The 18592-nt window shown below is 38.1% G+C and overlaps 2 protein-coding genes across 2 annotated transcripts; both read right to left on the bottom strand.

The window, feature by feature from the left end:
- Positions 1–9: 9 nt before the first annotated feature.
- Positions 10–12887, bottom strand: LOC127807496 (protein NAR1). The gene is made up of 11 exons (XM_052345384.1): positions 12581–12887; positions 12038–12114; positions 11382–11535; positions 10252–10438; positions 9862–9988; positions 2666–2831; positions 2529–2578; positions 2282–2453; positions 1784–1910; positions 1564–1655; positions 10–468 (listed from the first exon to the last, which is right to left on the bottom strand). The coding sequence occupies exons 1-11, from the start codon at positions 12713–12715 to the stop codon at positions 316–318; spliced, it is 1440 nt and encodes a 479-aa protein (XP_052201344.1). The 5' UTR covers positions 12716–12887; the 3' UTR covers positions 10–315.
- A 1936-nt stretch (positions 12888–14823) lies between these two features.
- Positions 14824–17417, bottom strand: LOC127808983 (CASP-like protein 2B2). Its single transcript, XM_052347752.1, has 3 exons — positions 16993–17417; positions 16764–16896; positions 14824–15352 (listed from the first exon to the last, which is right to left on the bottom strand). Exons 1-3 carry the CDS (start codon positions 17214–17216, stop codon positions 15092–15094), a joined length of 618 nt encoding a protein of 205 aa, XP_052203712.1. The 5' UTR covers positions 17217–17417; the 3' UTR covers positions 14824–15091.
- Between the last annotated feature and the right edge of the window lie 1175 nt (positions 17418–18592).

Here is an 18592-nt window from a genome sequence, read left to right as displayed (position 1 = left end):
CCAAAAGAGTAAAAAGGATTTGGGTGTCCCATAAATATATTACCTGCAATGAATAATATATATATGTATATATATTCCCTCTTCTATGTTAGGAAACCGAAACCAAAACCAAAACCAAAACTATATATACATACTGACGACCAAGCGTGTATCGTCTCATCTCAACCAAAATTGCAACCCAATGTCCAAGGGGTGACCGGCATTAGGATGGATGAAGCAAGCACCACGCCAACATGGATATGGATTTCAGCAGATGACAAGAAGGTGGGAATAATCTCTTTCACCAGACAGACAGGACAGGAGTCCCAAGTCTCCTCACCAATTCTGCAACTGAGCTGTGATACTTTTTACGATAGGATGGTATTCTGTGTGCATCCATTTCTTAGCTTTCTCTGAACCAGGTTGCCCGAGCCATTCATCGTATAAGCTTTGTATGAGGCGATTCTCAAAGGGATCAACCACCAAAACCTGAAAAATTATTATGGCAACCATTAGTGGATCCCGTAACAAGTTATTCAATCAAATACATGCCATGCCGACGAGACAAAAAAGGATTACAAACAAATCTGATATTATGAGAATACCTACTGATTGGAGGTTTATTTAGGGTTAGAAGACTAGCGGCAAAAGAAGGCTAAAAAAAGGTACAGAAGCAGCGTTCACAAAAATAATAATCTGACATTGAAGATTACTGGGGAATAGAGGAAGAGCATCATACCTAGGATTAAAATTGAATCACACAATTCAAATAAGCATAACATGCTTAGAGAAAACTGTCCTCATTAGTCCATTCACTACTAAAAAAAGATATTACAATGGTATTTATAGAGCTCTAGTTATGCTATTCCTGCTAGAGTTAGCAAAATCCTTTTCCTATTAGGAAAGCTAAACAAAAACCAAAACTACTAATAATAAGACTAGAAAAAGACCATAAATAAAACCTAAATACATCTTTAGGGACTGTTGCCAACATCCTCCATCAAGTCATAAGTCATCAATGCACTTAGCAGGAACATAACCAAGAAACTGAAGATGGAGTGGGGTAATGGATCCCTGGAAGTGCGTTTCCAGGGCAGTATGGAAATTTGTGAAAAAAGTATCCAGAAAACTTGGGAGAAACATTTAGGTACTAATGGAAAGACAAAAAAGAAGTCCTGAAGAAACTTGAGGATAACTTAAAACAGAAATTTAAGAAACTTGATTCCCTAATTTCTGGGGAAATTAAATCTCCACTATGATTTATTGAAGTATTTATTAGAATATTATTATAAGTTTTTAACATGATTCTCTGCCCGAGTGTGGGATTAAGGCTTGATATGTTGTTGTATATGATTCTCTTAAATTTCCATTTAGGATTGAATATTGATTTTCCTATACTTTCTGGGCACACATTTCTTGCATCATTTCCCAGTATTGACTCGTACTTCCGCTTCCTATTCTGCCAACCACAGGTAATGATATGCAGTCTAACGGCAGTTCAGATCAAGCAGAACCAAGATGAACAGACGAAGCTCACACAATATTTAAGGAATTCCAAACTCTCACAGAACAGCTGATACTTACATTTTCCAAATAAGCAGTTTCTAATGATTGGATAAAATCCTTGGCTGATTGCTCTGGCTTTCTCTTGATTTGACCTCCACCATTCAAGCATCCTGTTAATCAAAACAAAGGCAAATCATGAACCATAATACATAAAAGGACCAGATAGCATCAACAGAAGACCAGCTTTTTTAAGTAAAATGAACTGATCAAAAAATTAAAGAAAAACATGCATGAATACCTGAAGGGCATGCCATCACCTCTACAAAGTGATAATCGCATTTTCCAATCTTGATTTTCCTGACAACATTTTGCAGGTTCCGAAATCCATAACATAGTGCGAACTTCAAGACAATTTCACCCTCTACCTGCATTATAAGGAATACGTGAATATGTTATTTCTCTTTCTTTGGGTATGCATATTGTGCTTATAGAAAATATTACATGTAACCATGAGCAGCTGTGAAGTTATGGCATATGAAGATGCAAGAAGGTTACAAGTCATGTCATCTATTGGTAGCTTCCATAACAGACAGCCCGGAAACAAAAAATCAATGTGGATGACCATGGTCTTAAGAGTATGTAACCACTTAGCCACCAAGACATTTGGTTGAATAAAAGTTTAGATGCATCATTTTAAAGACGAATCTGATCAGCTAGCTCTCCTGTTGCCTATTCTACAGAGAACCTTCCTTTTAAGTCAATCACACACACAAGACAGTTGATATACTAAACTTACTTCTAGAGTGACTTCACGGAAATCTGAATTCCGTATAATTTTGAAGTCCAAAGGTCCTCTAACTTCTTTCCCAAATAGTGTTTTAGCAGCATGGTGAAATACAGTCTCTGCATATCCTCCAGAGCTTCCACAAACCCCATAAAGATGCCCTTCCTCATTAACATTTGTCAGCCTTCAGAAACATCACAAATTCAAATTTCCAGTCCAAAACAAAAGGGAAAGAACCTTAAACAATGGTAATTCTTACAATTTGTCCAGAGGAGCTTCTTCCAAGGCTTTCAAATCTACTGATTTTGACTGCAAAAATGAAAATAAAATACATATATTAGAAAATAGATAAACAAATATATAGCCATGTATCAAACATGGAAAACTTCAAGTTACCTTTATCAAATCTAAAACTTCCCCAGATGTCAGCACTGAATCGACCTCTGTAATCTTCAAACCAGAATTCTCATGAGATTCCACCTCAAACATAAAATCATCTCTTGCAGCCTCAAGCTTTTTATCATAACAGGGCATTACTGTCACGTGGTAGACTTCATCTGGCCTGTCAAAAATATATTTGTATATATCAAGTACAAATCAAAAGAGCTCTCAGTTAAATACAAATCTACCAAGGGAGTTCATGAACTAAGACAAACAACTCGGCCATATCACACGGAATTGCCCAATGATCAGTTTAATAACTATAATCTCTCTTACTATATGTGTAGACTATCAGACACACTGTAATATGTGGAAGACGTAGTTGAGATGAACCCATCCAAAATACAATAATGCAAGGAGGAAGAACATGAAATCAACCAATCCACCACTGAACAGCTGACCTGATTCAACTTATTATTGGTAGAGAAGGAGAAGAATGATAGTTACTTAGCAAGCAATAAAAGCTCTTAACACTTCAAACATGAAACAACAAAGAATTCAATGACCTTGTATATCAACCCCCTCGGGTGGCAGGAAAAAAAAACTCGAGATAACTAAAGCTAAAGCTAAAGGACTGTCTAAGAAAACACTCAACTTTCAATTTTCATTTTCATTTAAAAAAAAAGTGAAAACTTAATGTGTTGCTAGATAATTATGATTTATATTCAGTTGTCTTTGATTTTTGTAGTTTCATTTTCTCTCCCTATCCTTTCCAGTACCAGAGAGTGAGTCACTGAGTTTCCATTGACTCCAGGGTGAGTTGTTGATGGATTCTCAGCAGAGTTGCACCAGTAACTTCCTGACTCACTGGGCAGTCAGCGCCTTGGTGATTTATGTCTTGTCAGAATGCGGTTCTGACAAGGGATAGTTTCCTCGCAATTCAGTAATGATTGTGCGGGAACTGGTAAATTTAGAAGGAAAGAAGAAGAATAGAGAGAGAGAGAATTAGAGAAGGGAGAGAGAGATCAAGAAGTTGAGAGAGAAATTGAATCAATTGTATTTCCAAAAGTATTTTCCTCTAGCTGTGAAGGTTGGTTATATAAGTTCCGGACCTTGGCACCAAAATTTGGATTACATTTGTATTAGGCACATGTGTTGTAACTGCCAACCTAATTCATATTACTATAGTATCCTATATCCTCCCCTTATTTACATACTAGTCTCGTGACAATTCCCCCCGGCTAGAAACATTACTTGTCCTCAAGTAAGTCACAGAAGACTGGCTGCCTTGGGAAGCTATTTCAAAAGGTCAGGGAGATATTCCCACATGTTGTTTTTTGGGTGCAAATTGGACCAACAGACCAACACCTCCGTGATAGGTGCCTGCTGTCGATAGATGATTCTCCTGTCGACTATAGCTACTGGTTTAGCTTCTTGGTGTGCTAGTTGAATTGTGGCGGGTAATGCAGAATTGACAGGATTGGTGCCCGGGGAGGGTTTGAGGAGTGACACATGAAACACAAAGTGTATGTGAGACCCTTCTGGTAGATGGAGTTTGTATGCCACCTATCCGACCTTGCCTACTACTTCAAAAGGCCCATAGAATTTAGGACTCAACTTAGTAACTGCTTTAGGAGCCAAAGTCTTCAATTGGGCTAGCCTCAGTTTCAGATATACCATGTCTCCCACTGCGAATACTTGTTCACTTCTCTTTCTATCCGTATATTGTTTCATTCTATTTTAGGCGGTGGCTAGTTCCTCCCTTAAGGTTTGCAACATTTGCTGCCTCTAAATTAAGTAATCGTCCACTGTGGCTACTTGACTGTGGCTTCCTCTCAATGGTAAGAGAGGTGGTTTATAGCCATATAGGGCTTCAAACGGTGTCATCTTCAAGGAGTGTGAAGTGGTGTTGTACCACCACTGAGCTAGGGATAGCCATTTGTGCCACCCCGTAGAATGCATTAAACTCACACATCTTAGGTATGTCTCAAGACATTGATTGGTCCGTTTGGTCTGATCATTCGTCTTCGGGTGGTACGAGAATGACATGTGCAGTTATGTGCCTAAGGACTTCATCAGTTCTTTCCAAAGGAGGCTGGTGAAGATTTTGTCTTAGTTCGAGACAATCACTTGAGGTAGCCCATGCAATTTGTCCACTTGATCCAAGAAAACTCATGCCACTTCTTATGCAGTGAAGGGATGGGCTAAACCCAAGAAGTGGGCATATTTGGTCATACGATCCACCACCACCAGCACACAGTCCTTACCTTCTAACTTCGAAAGACCTTCTATGAAGTCCATGTTGATTTGGGTCCATGCTTGATCGAGAATGGGGAGTGGTTATAGCAACCCGGGAGGATGTATGTTCTCATGTTTGCACTTGTTGCAAGTGTCACATCTTTTGACATACTCCATCACGTCTTTCCATAATCCTGGCTAGAAGAATAGTTATTTAACCTTGTTGTAGGTGTTCTGTATTCCCGAATGACCCCCCATAGGGGAATCATGTAATGCTTCTAGGATCTTGTGTCATAGAGCTTGATCCTCACCAATTAGTATTCTATCCTTGTACCTTAATAGCCCATTCGTCAACACATAACCTGGCTCGTCGTCTGGTGCCAGAATCATTTGTTCCAACAACTCTTTGACCCACTCTCCCTAGGTGTAACTAGACATCACTTCCTGGAGCCAATCTGGGGTGATTGCAGTGATGGCAGCAAATGCTCCTTCTTCCACACAACGAGACATAGCATTAGCTACTTTGTTCTCCTAGCCCTTTCTATACTAAATACTATAGTCAAGGCCCATTAATTTCGACATGCCCTTTTGCTGAAGGTGAGAGTGCAATTTCTGCTGTAGTAAAAACTTAAGGCACTCATAGTCTGTTTTTATAATAAACTTGCCTCCTTCAAGGTAGTGACACCATTTCTCTACTGCAATTAGAACAACCATAAGCTCTTTATCATATACACTTAGGCCCAAATGTTTGGGGGTTAATGCTTGACTGATAAAAGCCAACGATCTCCCTCCTTGCACTAATATTGCTCCCACTCCTCCATCACTAGCATCAGTCTCCAGAATGAAAGGCTGATTGAAATCGGATAAATTGAGTGTAGGCACCGTACTCATGGCAGTTTTCAATCTCCTAAAAGCTTCCTTAGCCTTCTCATTCCAGTGAAATCCCTCTTTCTTAAGTAACTCTGTCAGCTGTCTACTTAAAGTGTCGTAATCCTTGATGAATCTACAATAGTACCCTGTGAGGCCCAAGAATCCCCATAGGGCTTTCACATTAGCAAGTATGGGCCATGTTGTCATGGCTGCCACCTTTTGGGGGTTTGTGCTAACTCCTCCTCTTGAAATGATATAGCTGAGATACTCCACTTGGGATTGTGCAAATGCACACTTCGATTTCTTAATATACAACTTATTGAATAGGAGGATTTGTAGAGTAGTCCTTAAGTGCTCTAGGTGTTTGGCAAAGGAGGGGTTGTATACCAAAATGTCATCAAAGAATACCAAGATAAATTGGTGAAGGTAGGGTTCGAATATTTGGTTCATAAGGGATTGGAATGTGACTGGAGCATTAGTTAACCCAAAAGGCATAACCAAAAATTCATAATGCCCTAGGTGGGTTCTAAAGGCCGTTTTGTGGATATCTTTGGGATGCACTCTGATTTGATGATATCACGACCTGAGGTCAAGTTTAGAGAAAATTTTGGCTCCGTGCAATTCATCTAATAGGTCTTCAATAATAGGTATAGGAAATTTGTTCTTTATGATTTGTGAATTAAGTTGGCGGTAATCAACACAAAATCGCCAACTTCCATCTTTCTTCTTTACCAAAAGCAAGTGAGAGGCATAGGGGTTGGTACTAGGCTATATAACAAAAGTGTGTAGCATGTCTTTGATCATGCGTTCAATTTCCACCTTCTGTTTTGGGGGATATCTATATGAACAGATGTTGACAGCCTCAGCATTGGGTTTGAGATTAATAGTATGGTCTATTGGTCTTGGAGGTGGTAGAGACTTAGGTTCCTCAAACAAATCCTCAAATTCATCTAAGAGTAAATTAAGAGAATCGAACTGAGTTACCTCCCAAGGAGTTTGCGTAACCTCCACTGAGTTCAGCCAGAGGTGCTCTTCATTAGCTGTGTCCATGGCCTGTACTGAGAATAGCTGGGCTACTTGCGTCCACTTACTCTTGAATAACTTTTGTAGTCTTTTACCCGAAATCATCTTACATGTTTCGGTCTCCATATTGCCGGTCAGGGTCATCCTCCTTCCCCCTTTCTCGAATGTGACCTCCATCTTGTTAAAGTTGAAAAAAATGGGGCTTACTTCCCTCATTCAATCCATGCCTAAGACCATATCACATCCCCCCAACTTTAGTAAGCGTAAGTCAGCTTCAAAGTATTCCCCCTACATCTGCCAATAGAACCCCATGCAAGCAGATTTGCACAAGACCATTTGACCATTAGCTATAATTACAGACAAGGGTTGAGTCCCCGTAAGGCTGCACTTCAATGATCTTGCTATCCCCTCATCCAGGAAGCTATGAATGCTTCCACTATCAATTAGAATCATCAAGCGGCTATCTCTTGCTTTTCCCTCCACTTTGATAATTTTATTGGTCACAACTCCCGTTAGTGCATGTAGGGAAATCTCTACCTTCTCCTTGTCGCCATCTTCTTCCACAATGTTATTGTCCTCTTCTGCTACTTCTTTTGCCCCTTCTAATAACAACAATTGTCTCCTACATTAATGCCTAGGCGTGTATTTATCTCCACACCTGAAACACAGGCCTGCTAATCTTCTCTGCTCGCCCAATTGTCCTTGAAACGGTTGGGAAGGTGCTGGTAGGGCCATCAATCCCCTGCTGCCAGTTCCCATGGGTCCCCCATTCCTTCCCCATCCCTTATTATTGGGTGGTAAGGGCGTCATCTGCCATCCTCTAGTAACAGTCTTCTGCTTTTTGACCAGGGCCTCCACTGTTAACTCCTGCAGTTTAGCACATTCAACTGCTTGTTAGACAGTCTTGAGTTGAAACATCTTGACTATGGGGCGGATTTCTTCGTTCAAGCCGCTAATGAAACTCAAACACAAAGTAGCCCTCCGTCAATGTAGGATTCGATAGTAACATAAGAGCCTTCAACTCTTCAAACCTCTGCTGATAGGCTTGCACTGATCCTCCTTGTTTCAATTTGTTGAACTCTTCTACCACATCCAACATTCATTTCTCTCCAAATCGTTCACAAAGTCCTTCCACGAATTCTTCCCAAGAGCACTCTTCCTTCACCCTACTCCAACCTTGATACCATGCATCTCCTTTGTCATTCAGATATGCAGCCGCTAATGTCACCTTCTGAGCTTCAGCCACATTGTGCAGGCTGAACACCCTGCCACAATGTCTCGCCCACCATCATGGGTTCTAGCCATCAAAGAGAGGTATCTCCATCTTAGGCATAGGGAAGTCGATTTGGTGTGATCTGGTTCCGTAGCCTTGCCTCCTAACTCCCACATTCTCCTCCCTGATCGGTGGTTCGATCTCTAATTCTATCAATCCTTCCGATCAAGAATTACCCCTATGGTCATGTAAAATCGGCTTCGATCTATCCCTCGGAGGGAACTCAGGTGAAATTTGTACCTAAGTTTGGCTAGTGAGCATCAAAACAAATTGTTGCATCTGATCCCTGAGGATCTGACCCTGCTCCCTCATTTGCTCCTCTAACCTCGCCGCTTGCGACCTGCTTCCCTCTTGCCACACCTACAACGCTCCTTCAATTTTCCGATCCACAAAATTCTCCAATGCCTCCATCCGGTTATGTATCTCCCCCATCGATACCTGATGGAGTTGCGATTCCATCTACTTCATTCGAGTTCTGTCTGCCATCGCCGACTCCAATCACCCAAGATGATGCTCTGATACCAAATTGTTAGAATGTGATTCTGACAAGGGATAGTTTCCTCATAATTCAGTAAGGATTGCGAAGGGAACTGGTAAATTTAGAAGGAAAAAAGAAGAATAGAGAGAGAGAATTAGAGAAGGGAGAGAGAGATCAAGAAGTTGAGAGGGAAATTGAATCAATTGTATTTCCAAAAGTATTTTTCTCTAGCTGCGAAGGTTGGTTATATAAGTTCCGGACCTTGGCGCCAATATTTGGATTACATTTGAATTAGGCCCATGTGCTGTAACTGCCAACCTAATTCATATTACTATAGTATCCTATATCCTCCCCTTATTCACATACTAGTCCCGTGACATGTCTCTCCAATGACTTCAATTGCTGGACATCATGAGAGGAAAAGGGATGAAAATGAAAAATATGAAAAAAAAAAAAAAACATTTTTTTTCTTGCTTTTTCTTTATTTTCTGAAAACGACGACGACAACAATAATCACAAAACTTAATCCCACCAAGTGAAGTAAGGCTACATGAATTCAAGACATCTATGCATCTCTGCCCATGGTCATAACCTTTGAAAGGTCATCATATTCTATGTCATGTTTAAGGGTTTTTTTTCTTTTGTTTTTGTTATTATTATTATTATTATTATTTTTTATTTATTTATTTATTTTTTGGGGGTGGGGGGTTTGTTTGGATTAGTTAATAAAATCTTATGTTTTTGTTTAACCAAATGGACCCTAACTGTTACACAGCTAAACTATTCCATTTCAAATAGCTACTTTGTCAGACATGATTACATAATGAGAAAAGAAACACTGCAAGACATAAAGTGACTTGTTTGGTCCTTAGCCAAAAAGAAAAAGAACTTGTTTGTTAAGCGATCTTTCAATCTTTTAGAAGTAGATGTAGATGTAGAACCCAACATACATCAATTAATAACATATGTCACATCTGATGGTTGCTTTGAACATTACATTGAAACGATTATGATTGAAGGGCAGCCATTGTTGCATCAAATATTCTGACTTGAATGCATAACAAAAAAAGGTAAAGTGAAAAAATAGAAAAGCAAAGACAAGCAACTTGGACAACACCAAATAAAGCCACAGATAAAAAAAAAAAGGTTCACAAATGGTAATATGAGAAAAAAGAAAAGCAAAAACAGACAACTTAGAGACGAACAAATAAAGCCACAGACAAAAAATGGTTACAAAACATTGATACCTTCCTTTGTTCATCTCAAAATGATGTATCCAAAATAGAGAAAGCTTGAGATGCACAGAAATCAAAGATCAAAGGCGATTACCTAATATTCATCTTTTGGCATATATGATGCTTTATGATAGCTCCCATGGTTTGTTGAGGACTCTTCACTGAGGAAATGTGAGGTAGGATATAGGATCCTAGAGTTTTTTCAGCATAACATATCCAACCTGAAGATTGAAAGAAATGTTCATCTAACATGTAGTAGTATTCTACTAAGAACACATAAATATCTTTCAATAAATTCCCACTCCACAATTCCCTCATCTACATGACATAATCAAACCTCAAATTTTTACAAAGGCCTATGTAAAGGGTAAGCAGTAATAATGAATCCGCAAGTCATTAAGTTGCAAGCCAATATCTAATGTTCTCTGCCAACATCTTTGCAGAGAAATTATACAGAGAACTACTACTACGACAAGATGTTAACCTGGACAAGCAGAAGAAATCATTGGTAGGGATGATTTAGAGCTTTCACCATCAGATGAATACTTTTGTTTGTAACGCGTGATGAATTCATTACAGGATTCAACAAGTGATAGGTCTCTACTGCAGCTGGTGTCAAATACAGCCTTAACTCCCAATGACTTCAGGAATGTTGTGAGTTTCTTGAAAATCTGAAAATAGAAAGTATAAACCTTGCCATCTTATCATGATGACACAGAATTTGGTAACTAATCCGAAAGCTTAATTATGAAGACCTATGAAATAGAATGCTTATTATGATTTAAAAGACATGAAAGAAATAATCAGTCATGAGTACTCCTGCCATTAAAAAAAATAAAAAGGTAAAATGATCATTTTACCCCCCAGATTTTCCAAACTCACTCTTCCCTATTTCCATCTCTCTCTCATTATGGGAAAAAAAAACTGGTGCAAGAAGCTGAAAATTGAACCCCAGCAGCAGCCAAGAAAATTTTGACCTCCAAAATAGGAGTTGCATTCATTCTCTGATGCGTATTAGACATGAATACTAATACATCAAACTACACTAACACAAATCTGTGGAGTGCCTAATGGTGATGGTTTGGTTTAAATAATCTTTCATTTTTTTTTTTTCTCAATTTAGTGACAAGGATATTGATTTATGGATGTAGTATAGATCATCTTCTTTGACTCATGCATAGATTTGTGGATTGAATGATATCTTATGTTTCAAATTAATACTATTTTCTCAACTTTTACATAGATTAGATATTATGATTATAGCTAATACAAACATAGAACTTGTTTTGCTGGATCGTTAATAAAGATTCATACTTTCTAAACCATCATGTTTGTATGTGTGTTTTACACATTTTATCCGTACTAATTACTTTTCAAAACCATTGTGCTCACATTTTCGTTGGCATATGTTTTTGTATTCAAGTCATACCCAATTTCTTGGATGGGAAACAAGCAATTATCAAGAAGTGGAACCTAAAAATTGTTGCACAGCTGTATGCTCATTTCCCCATATTTTCAAATAACTAAAGATGGTTAAATAAATTTTCAATGAAGATGCCTTCAATAAGCTGAAAAATTGCAGTAACTAATAACAGAGAATACAATTCAGTTCACCTGAAGTGGAGAAAGATCAAAATAAACTGCAAGGGAAGCTCTTGACTGGGGAGAGAGGGAGACAATAACAGTCTTTCCTTTATCAATATTAGAAATTAACTCGTCCAAACTTTGCTTCTCAAGCATTACTGTCTCCGCTGATGTTATGCAGCCACTGCATGATCACAACAAATATCCATTCATGCATTTACTGCTCCAAAGATTGAGACACTTAATGGATAAATAACATTTTGTTTTAATAAGTGAAGATGGATAAATGATACTTTAGTCAATAGTCAGGACTTTGTGTGTGTTAGAAATTTCTAGTGGAAACCCAAGAAATAAGTTATTATTTAATAAAGACAAATGCATACTAATCAATTTCTAAATGGACGAGCAAGTTGAATGACACCAAAAACAGTAGGAGCTCATAAAAGGGCAGAATGTTGTTGGCATGTAAAAATCTATGGTGCAGAAGCTGCAAAAAATAATTATGCATATAATTTTGATGCATGAAAAATCAGTTTCAGCTAACTTTTCTTGTTCTCATTTTGATGAAACAAATAACTTAACTAGCAAGTTTTGCGTAATAAAAAAATCTCAAGTTGCTACACACCATAAGCACAGCCAAAATATGCAAAATCCAGGGAGAGAAGGAGGGGAAGAGTATATCATACCTGCATGCTAAACAGTCCTTGAGGGAAATTTTTACTGGTTCCGTCTGCAATGGATCAGTAGCAAAGCGGGCCTTCTCCTGGATTTTGAAGCGTAACAAATACAAAGAAAAGATAAAAACAAAAAGAATGAAAGTCAGTCTATGACCTCGGCACCTTTACGAAGCAAAACGAATCCGATACTTTCAGAAGCGAGGAACAAATTTAGACGTGGATGAATTGATGTCATAAGTCGGCAAGATAAAAAACCAATCTTTAGACGAAGTCCGCAGCAACCATTACATAGAATATCCAATTACAGGAAGGTCAAGCAAACAATTAAACAAACAGTTAATGCGAATTCCCACAAACATAAGAAGGGCATCCAGCAAAGGAAAAAACTAGAATTTGAAACAGAGAATCGCGTGGTCAGCGAACCCTAATTAATACGCCAATATGGAATTGTAGAAAGCAATAAAAAAATTCAAAAACCCGTCGGTAGATAGAAGGAAGCCCTAGCCAAGAAGACACAGCAAAGAGAAGAGACTTGGGGTGGGGGTGGGTTACCTCGGGTTGATGATTGGTAACCTTGTTGGAAGGGGGTGGTTTGAGTCCCTTGAGAGAAACAACGCATCCCTGAGACGGTGCTATGTAATCATTCAAGTCTCCTATCCTCAGCGTTGCCGAGAACTTCTCCGACATCTCTCTCTCTCTCTAAGTATAAGAAGACCCGTAATACAAACTACAGACTCTATATGATATATATATATATAAGAAGAAACGGGAAAGGTCAGACAGTCGGCGGAAGAGAGAGAGGGAGAGAGAGAGAGAGAGAGGGGAGGAGGGGGGTGTCCTTGGCGGGGTCGGGGTCGGGGTCGGGGTCGGGGGTCGGTCTCCCCCCCCCCCCCCCCCCCCATATGGTGACACGAACGCCAATTCTATTTGGTGGGTTCGCATACGCTCTTGGTTGGCTACTAGTTTGTAATGAAACAAAAAAAAGAAATATTTTTTTATAGGAAATGAAAATAATTTTATTTTTTAAAAAGTAAGAAATAAAAACGTAGAATAAATTATAAATTTAAAAAATATAGAATTTTTTTAAAATATAATTATATGTATAAAAAAATAATTTAAACATAATACAAACAAATATATATATAATAAACATAAATTTCATAATACATTTAAACATAACAAAATTGATTTTATACAGTAACAATTACCTCCTAATAATGCAGTGTACTCCAAAAATTTAAGTTATGTTATCTTTATTGTTTTTAAGTTATTTTTAATTTTTAATTTTTTAAAATAATGAAAACGTGTTATTTTTACTCTTTTTAAAGATATATTTTTAAAAATAAAAAAAATTTATAAAGAAAACTCAAAATAACAAAAAATTATTTGGAGTATTTTCATCCAAAATAAATTCTAAAATCAAAACATATTTATTTATTCATATTTTATTATTGTAATAGAAAAATATTATAAAATTTATTAACTTTAAAAAATATATATATATATTTAATAATATATTAACATTAAATATTTTTAATTTACTGAATAATCAAATTTATTAAATAAAATATCATTAAAAAATTATTTTCAAAATTTTAAAAAGAATATATTTTTTATTTTGAGAAATAATTTTTTAAAATAAAAAAAAGAATACATTTTTAATTTTCTAAAAACAGACTAGCAGAACAAAAAAATAAAAATAAATTCAAAACTTAAAATTAAAAATTAAAAGTAAAGAGAACACAGTCTTACCATCTTGATTAATATAAAGTTTTAAATGATAGTTAGTCATTATTTTTCAAACTTTATCTAGTCAGAATAAAATAAATTTATTATTTTTCATATATTCTCTCAGATACACACTGCATGTAAAACAGTGAGAATGGGGGTTTACTTAAGGCGATTAAAGGCAAGGGAACTAGAAACGGAAGCAAGAACGGTGAGAATGAACGAACCAGAATCAGAAGTGAAGGGCCTGACTTCGGCAAATGATGACAAGAGAGCACCGAAGCAACAAGAAGGGACGTGGGATTCGGAAAATAGTCACTGGAAGAAGGAAGAAGAAAAAGAAGAATAAAAGTACTGAAAAGAGAAATATATATATATATATATATACTGAAAAAGAAGAATGAAAGGAAAGGAGGGAAAGTAATCATTGAGATTCGTGCTCGAGCTGTGAAACACTTGCATTTTTGACAAATTTATATAAATTTTGAAACGGTTTAAAACTTTTTAAAAATTATAAAAATAACCCGAAAAACATTTCAAAACGTAAAGCAGTTCAGAAACGACGCCTTCAGACTGTTTCTATGCCTCATAGGAGGTTGGCTATTGAAAATTAATTAATAATTATTCAACACAACTACTTCTATTTTCTCCCTAAATTAATTATACTTTTTTCTTTTAGTTTTAACCTTAATCGTCCCACTTTTTATTTTTTTTTAAAATGAATGTTGTCCAAATATTATTTATTAATTATTATGGCAATAGCGTTCACATTCAGCTAATTGAAAATGATTACGAGGTTAATATGAAACGAAAAACTCGGAGCCCAGTGCAAGGGACCCAACTTCTGGGCTTAGGCCCAATAAGAAAATTCCCATTTAAGAGGAAAAAAGGGCCGGGTGCTTGCTTTTTCTTTTCACATTCTCACTCAGTGTCACATTAACTGTAATACTTGGCGGCCGATGATGATTTATTAGAGTTTAGTTGCTGCTGCCTCCTGCAGCTGCTGGTGCAAAACTTTTTACTTGGGCAAGTAATATTGCGCTATATCCCATTCCTCCAAATTCGCAGAACAAACAAACCACACACACCATCCTCCTTTGGTTTTATTTTTACAAACTGCACTGCAGGCTATCACTCATCACCCATCTCATACCATACCATATATATATAATATGACAAACTAAAGCTAGCTACCAAGTTACAGATCTAATCTTAAATCATCATCATCATCATATATATATAGAGAGATAGAGAGAGAACGAGTTTTTAGAAACCGCAGAAAGGGTAGTTGAGCTGAACATAGCTAGCAGAATTATGAGCCATGATGGGGGCTCTCTACCATGTTGCGCCGCCGCTGCTCCTCTTGCCCTGGCTTCCTGGGTATAATCGGAACAGGCTAAATGCCGAGATCCCAGAGAGGACCACCATGCTGAGGCTTGCAAGTAGTGAACTGGCTATTCCCTCCCCTACTTGGTTGCAGAACTTCCCATACATGTTGCAGATCTTCATCCATTGAAGCTCTGGCTCCCCGAACTTGGCAAACATTGCCGATTCAGTGGCTGCAGCCACTGCCGCCAACATCAAGTATGTCATGAGCTGCTCAAAAGGAGTTCAAACAGATCCATGCGTTAATTAGATCCATCTTTAAATGAAAGACCATATTCGTTTGAGATGAAATGCCATAATATTCTAACTACATTCAACTGCAAAAAGCCTTGCCCACCCACCTTGCCGATCATGTCTGTCTGTGTCAAATGACAAATTAGACAGGAAATTACAAGTAATTAAGATCCGTGGAATTTCTTGATTCTCTTTGGAAGTATTATTGTTACGCAACAGGGCCATCCGAAATTGCTAGTACTATAGATGCTTGATTTTCTTACTGGAAAAACGTTTTAAGATCCAGTTGGTTTGTATACCTCTAGCAATCAGTCTTCTTGAGGGATGCCAACCAATACAGAATGCCAGAACAAACATGTCCCCACAATGTACAGTTGCAAGCACCAAAATGAGAATTCATGAAAGACTCTAGCTACGATGCTTAAATATTTGGAAAAAGGGTTGGTTGAAGTGGGGCAAGATGGTTAGAAGTGTCATAAATGCAGCCAATCCGTACACATTTTGTGATCGAGCAGATCTCTGCACATCAAAATGGTTGCTCTTAGCTGAACTTTTTCCATTTTGGGACCTATGTTGAGTGTTATTTGGCATTCCTAGCAACCATCCCATAGATTGGGCCTAACCGGACAAAACATGAAGGAAAAAAAAAATCATCAGCTACTACCTCTTAAAAGATACGCCATCCCGAGCAAGAACAAATCATCATGACTGTGTTAGCTCGATTAATACTTTCGTTTATTGGAAAAGGAAACTTCATCAGCCTCCAGTACGGGCACAAGGTTGGGCCATTAATGAAGCTCCTATAACATAGTATGTGCTGTTTTGTTCTTTTTAATGGTGCAATAAAGAAGGTTAGGAACTGGGAACCAGATCACCAAACACATGGCAAGTATGCAATTAGGTTGTGCACAAGAGTTGCAGCTAATTACTGCTTTACTTAAGTGGAAGTCTAGGCATACAGGAAAACAGACGTTTGAAGAAAAATTTCAGTTAGTTTCTCCTTTCCTTATTTTTCCTTTTTCAGAGTCATCAACATACACGGATCTTTCAAAACTGCTAAATCCAAAGACATCAAGCCATGGAGACAGCGTTCCATTTACACACTGAAATTTTGCTTGTTCACTTGAAAGATGTGTGCTGCTCAAAACAAGAACTCCTCCCCAACCCACATTCCGTATTTGATTTACGTGGGAATGATACTGTCACCGGAACAGTAGTTACCTGCTAGATAAAATGAAGGCGTCTTCCTCGTGATTTAAGGGGAAAGCAAAATATGTTTTCTTTTTTTTTTGGAAGACATATAGATGCAACTACAAGTCTACAGCTGTGCGAACATAGTAATAGAGGCATGTTATATAGTCAGACGAGCTTAATAAGCAGTATGTACCTGATCACCAGAGAAAATAGCCCAAGCCAAGGGCTTGTTGAAGAGCACACTTCCTCTAACCATACTCACAACACACCTCAATCCTTGCAACAAAGAGTAGGCTGCAGCTAATCCATTGGCCACCACCAAAAATCTGAGACCATCAGATGTTGATTAGAGAATAATATTACATGCATATGATGTATAAACGTCTGAACAATCAGAGAAGGTGAGGGGGGGGGGCGCTTACACAAGGGCTTTCATATCTGTGAACTTAGCCTTTTTTCTAATAGAGAAAATCTCTTTGACCTGCGAATCAGAGCCAACAAGAACAGCAGCAGCAGCACCTAAAGCACAGATTACACACCTCAACACAAACTCTGCAACCTTGACCCTCCTATCAACTGCCTTCAAGTTGCTGTCATGGAAGACTGGCACATTCCCAGGACTCGCACCAACACCAAAATAGCTCATGTTTATCAATACTAGCACTAGCAGGCAAACAAAACACCCCCGACTAGTAAGAAGACAGTAAAACCTTCAAACCCACCACCATCAAAGCATAAAGCACAAACCACAAGCCACAAACATCGACAACCAAGTTCCACTACAATATATAGACCCCAACAAGCCAGTTTCTGGTAGCTATTACTAATTTTGTTTTTATTTTTTCTTCACCTCCAAAAATGTGGTGACAGAACCTTGCTGTAACCCTGTGAGGCTGCCACGTAGCACAGGAGCAATGTGAATGAGAGGCTAGGATTGAAAAGGATCCCTCTTAATAAACCTACAAAAATAAGGGGCATTAACAAACGAAAAAAAAAAGGGGGAGCTGGCCTGGCATGTGGACCAGCAGAGCATTGAAGTTGAAGGAAGGCGTTCGATTTTAGGACTCTTTTCCTCTTTCCGGGAAGGGGCACTGCCACTGGTTAACCATTTTTCTTGTCCCGAGGAAAGGAGAGGCGGGGTGGGGAACCGAGTCATTAAATGATGACTGAGGGAAGGGTATGGTGGAATTTATGATGACCCACTTTATGGCCATGGCCCATGAAAGAAGAGATACTCCTACCAGTGTGAATGTGAGTTGGAAATTGGTTTGGTTTGGAAGCAAAACAGCAAAAGAACAAGTTGGTAAAGTATTATAAAGACTGATTTTGTTTGTGCAATGGGGGGTGTGGTGGGTTAGGTGTAGTGGTGATGAACAGCGTCCACGTGTAATTGTAATTGTGATGGATGATGATAATGATGATGGGTAAGAATATATACACACACATTACGTTTGCAAAATGTCCTATTATCGTCTTCCAATCTAGGGCTTAGCAAAACTGCAAACGCGAGGCGCCAGTACCAGTATGACCATGAGTTGATAGGAATTAGTGGAAGATAATAAACAGAGACAGAGATTTAGCTAAATTAAATAATTAGAAATGGAGTTCATGCGTTGTTTAATTAGGATGGAGATGGAGGAGGCTAGGATTGGATTAGACTTGGATGTCGTATTGCTGCCGCAACGCACTCATCTGCAGTCAGCTCAGCTCCTGCCTGTTCTTCTTGCCATCAATTCGGTATTAATAAATAAAACCCGATCATGATGAGGATAACGAAGATGATCCTCATCTTCCATAAATGCGCTTGTGGCCTGAGGCAATGTACTATGATCAGATTGGCAATGCAAATGCAGATGGTCCCCCCCCCCCCCCCCCCCGCGCGCATGATTAGACAACACACAAGATTCATAAATTAACCCGCTGGTTAGCCGCTTTTCCGCTTTGTTGCAGTTTAAAAGTTATAATTTATAATTTATAATTTAAAATTAATTTTTAATTTTATAAATTAAAAAATTTTAACTT

This window comes from Diospyros lotus, chromosome 8 (assembly GCF_014633365.1).
Source record: "Diospyros lotus cultivar Yz01 chromosome 8, ASM1463336v1, whole genome shotgun sequence".
Classification (NCBI taxonomy): Eukaryota; Viridiplantae; Streptophyta; class Magnoliopsida; order Ericales; family Ebenaceae; genus Diospyros; species Diospyros lotus.
This window is presented reverse-complemented; position numbering and strand designations above follow the sequence as displayed.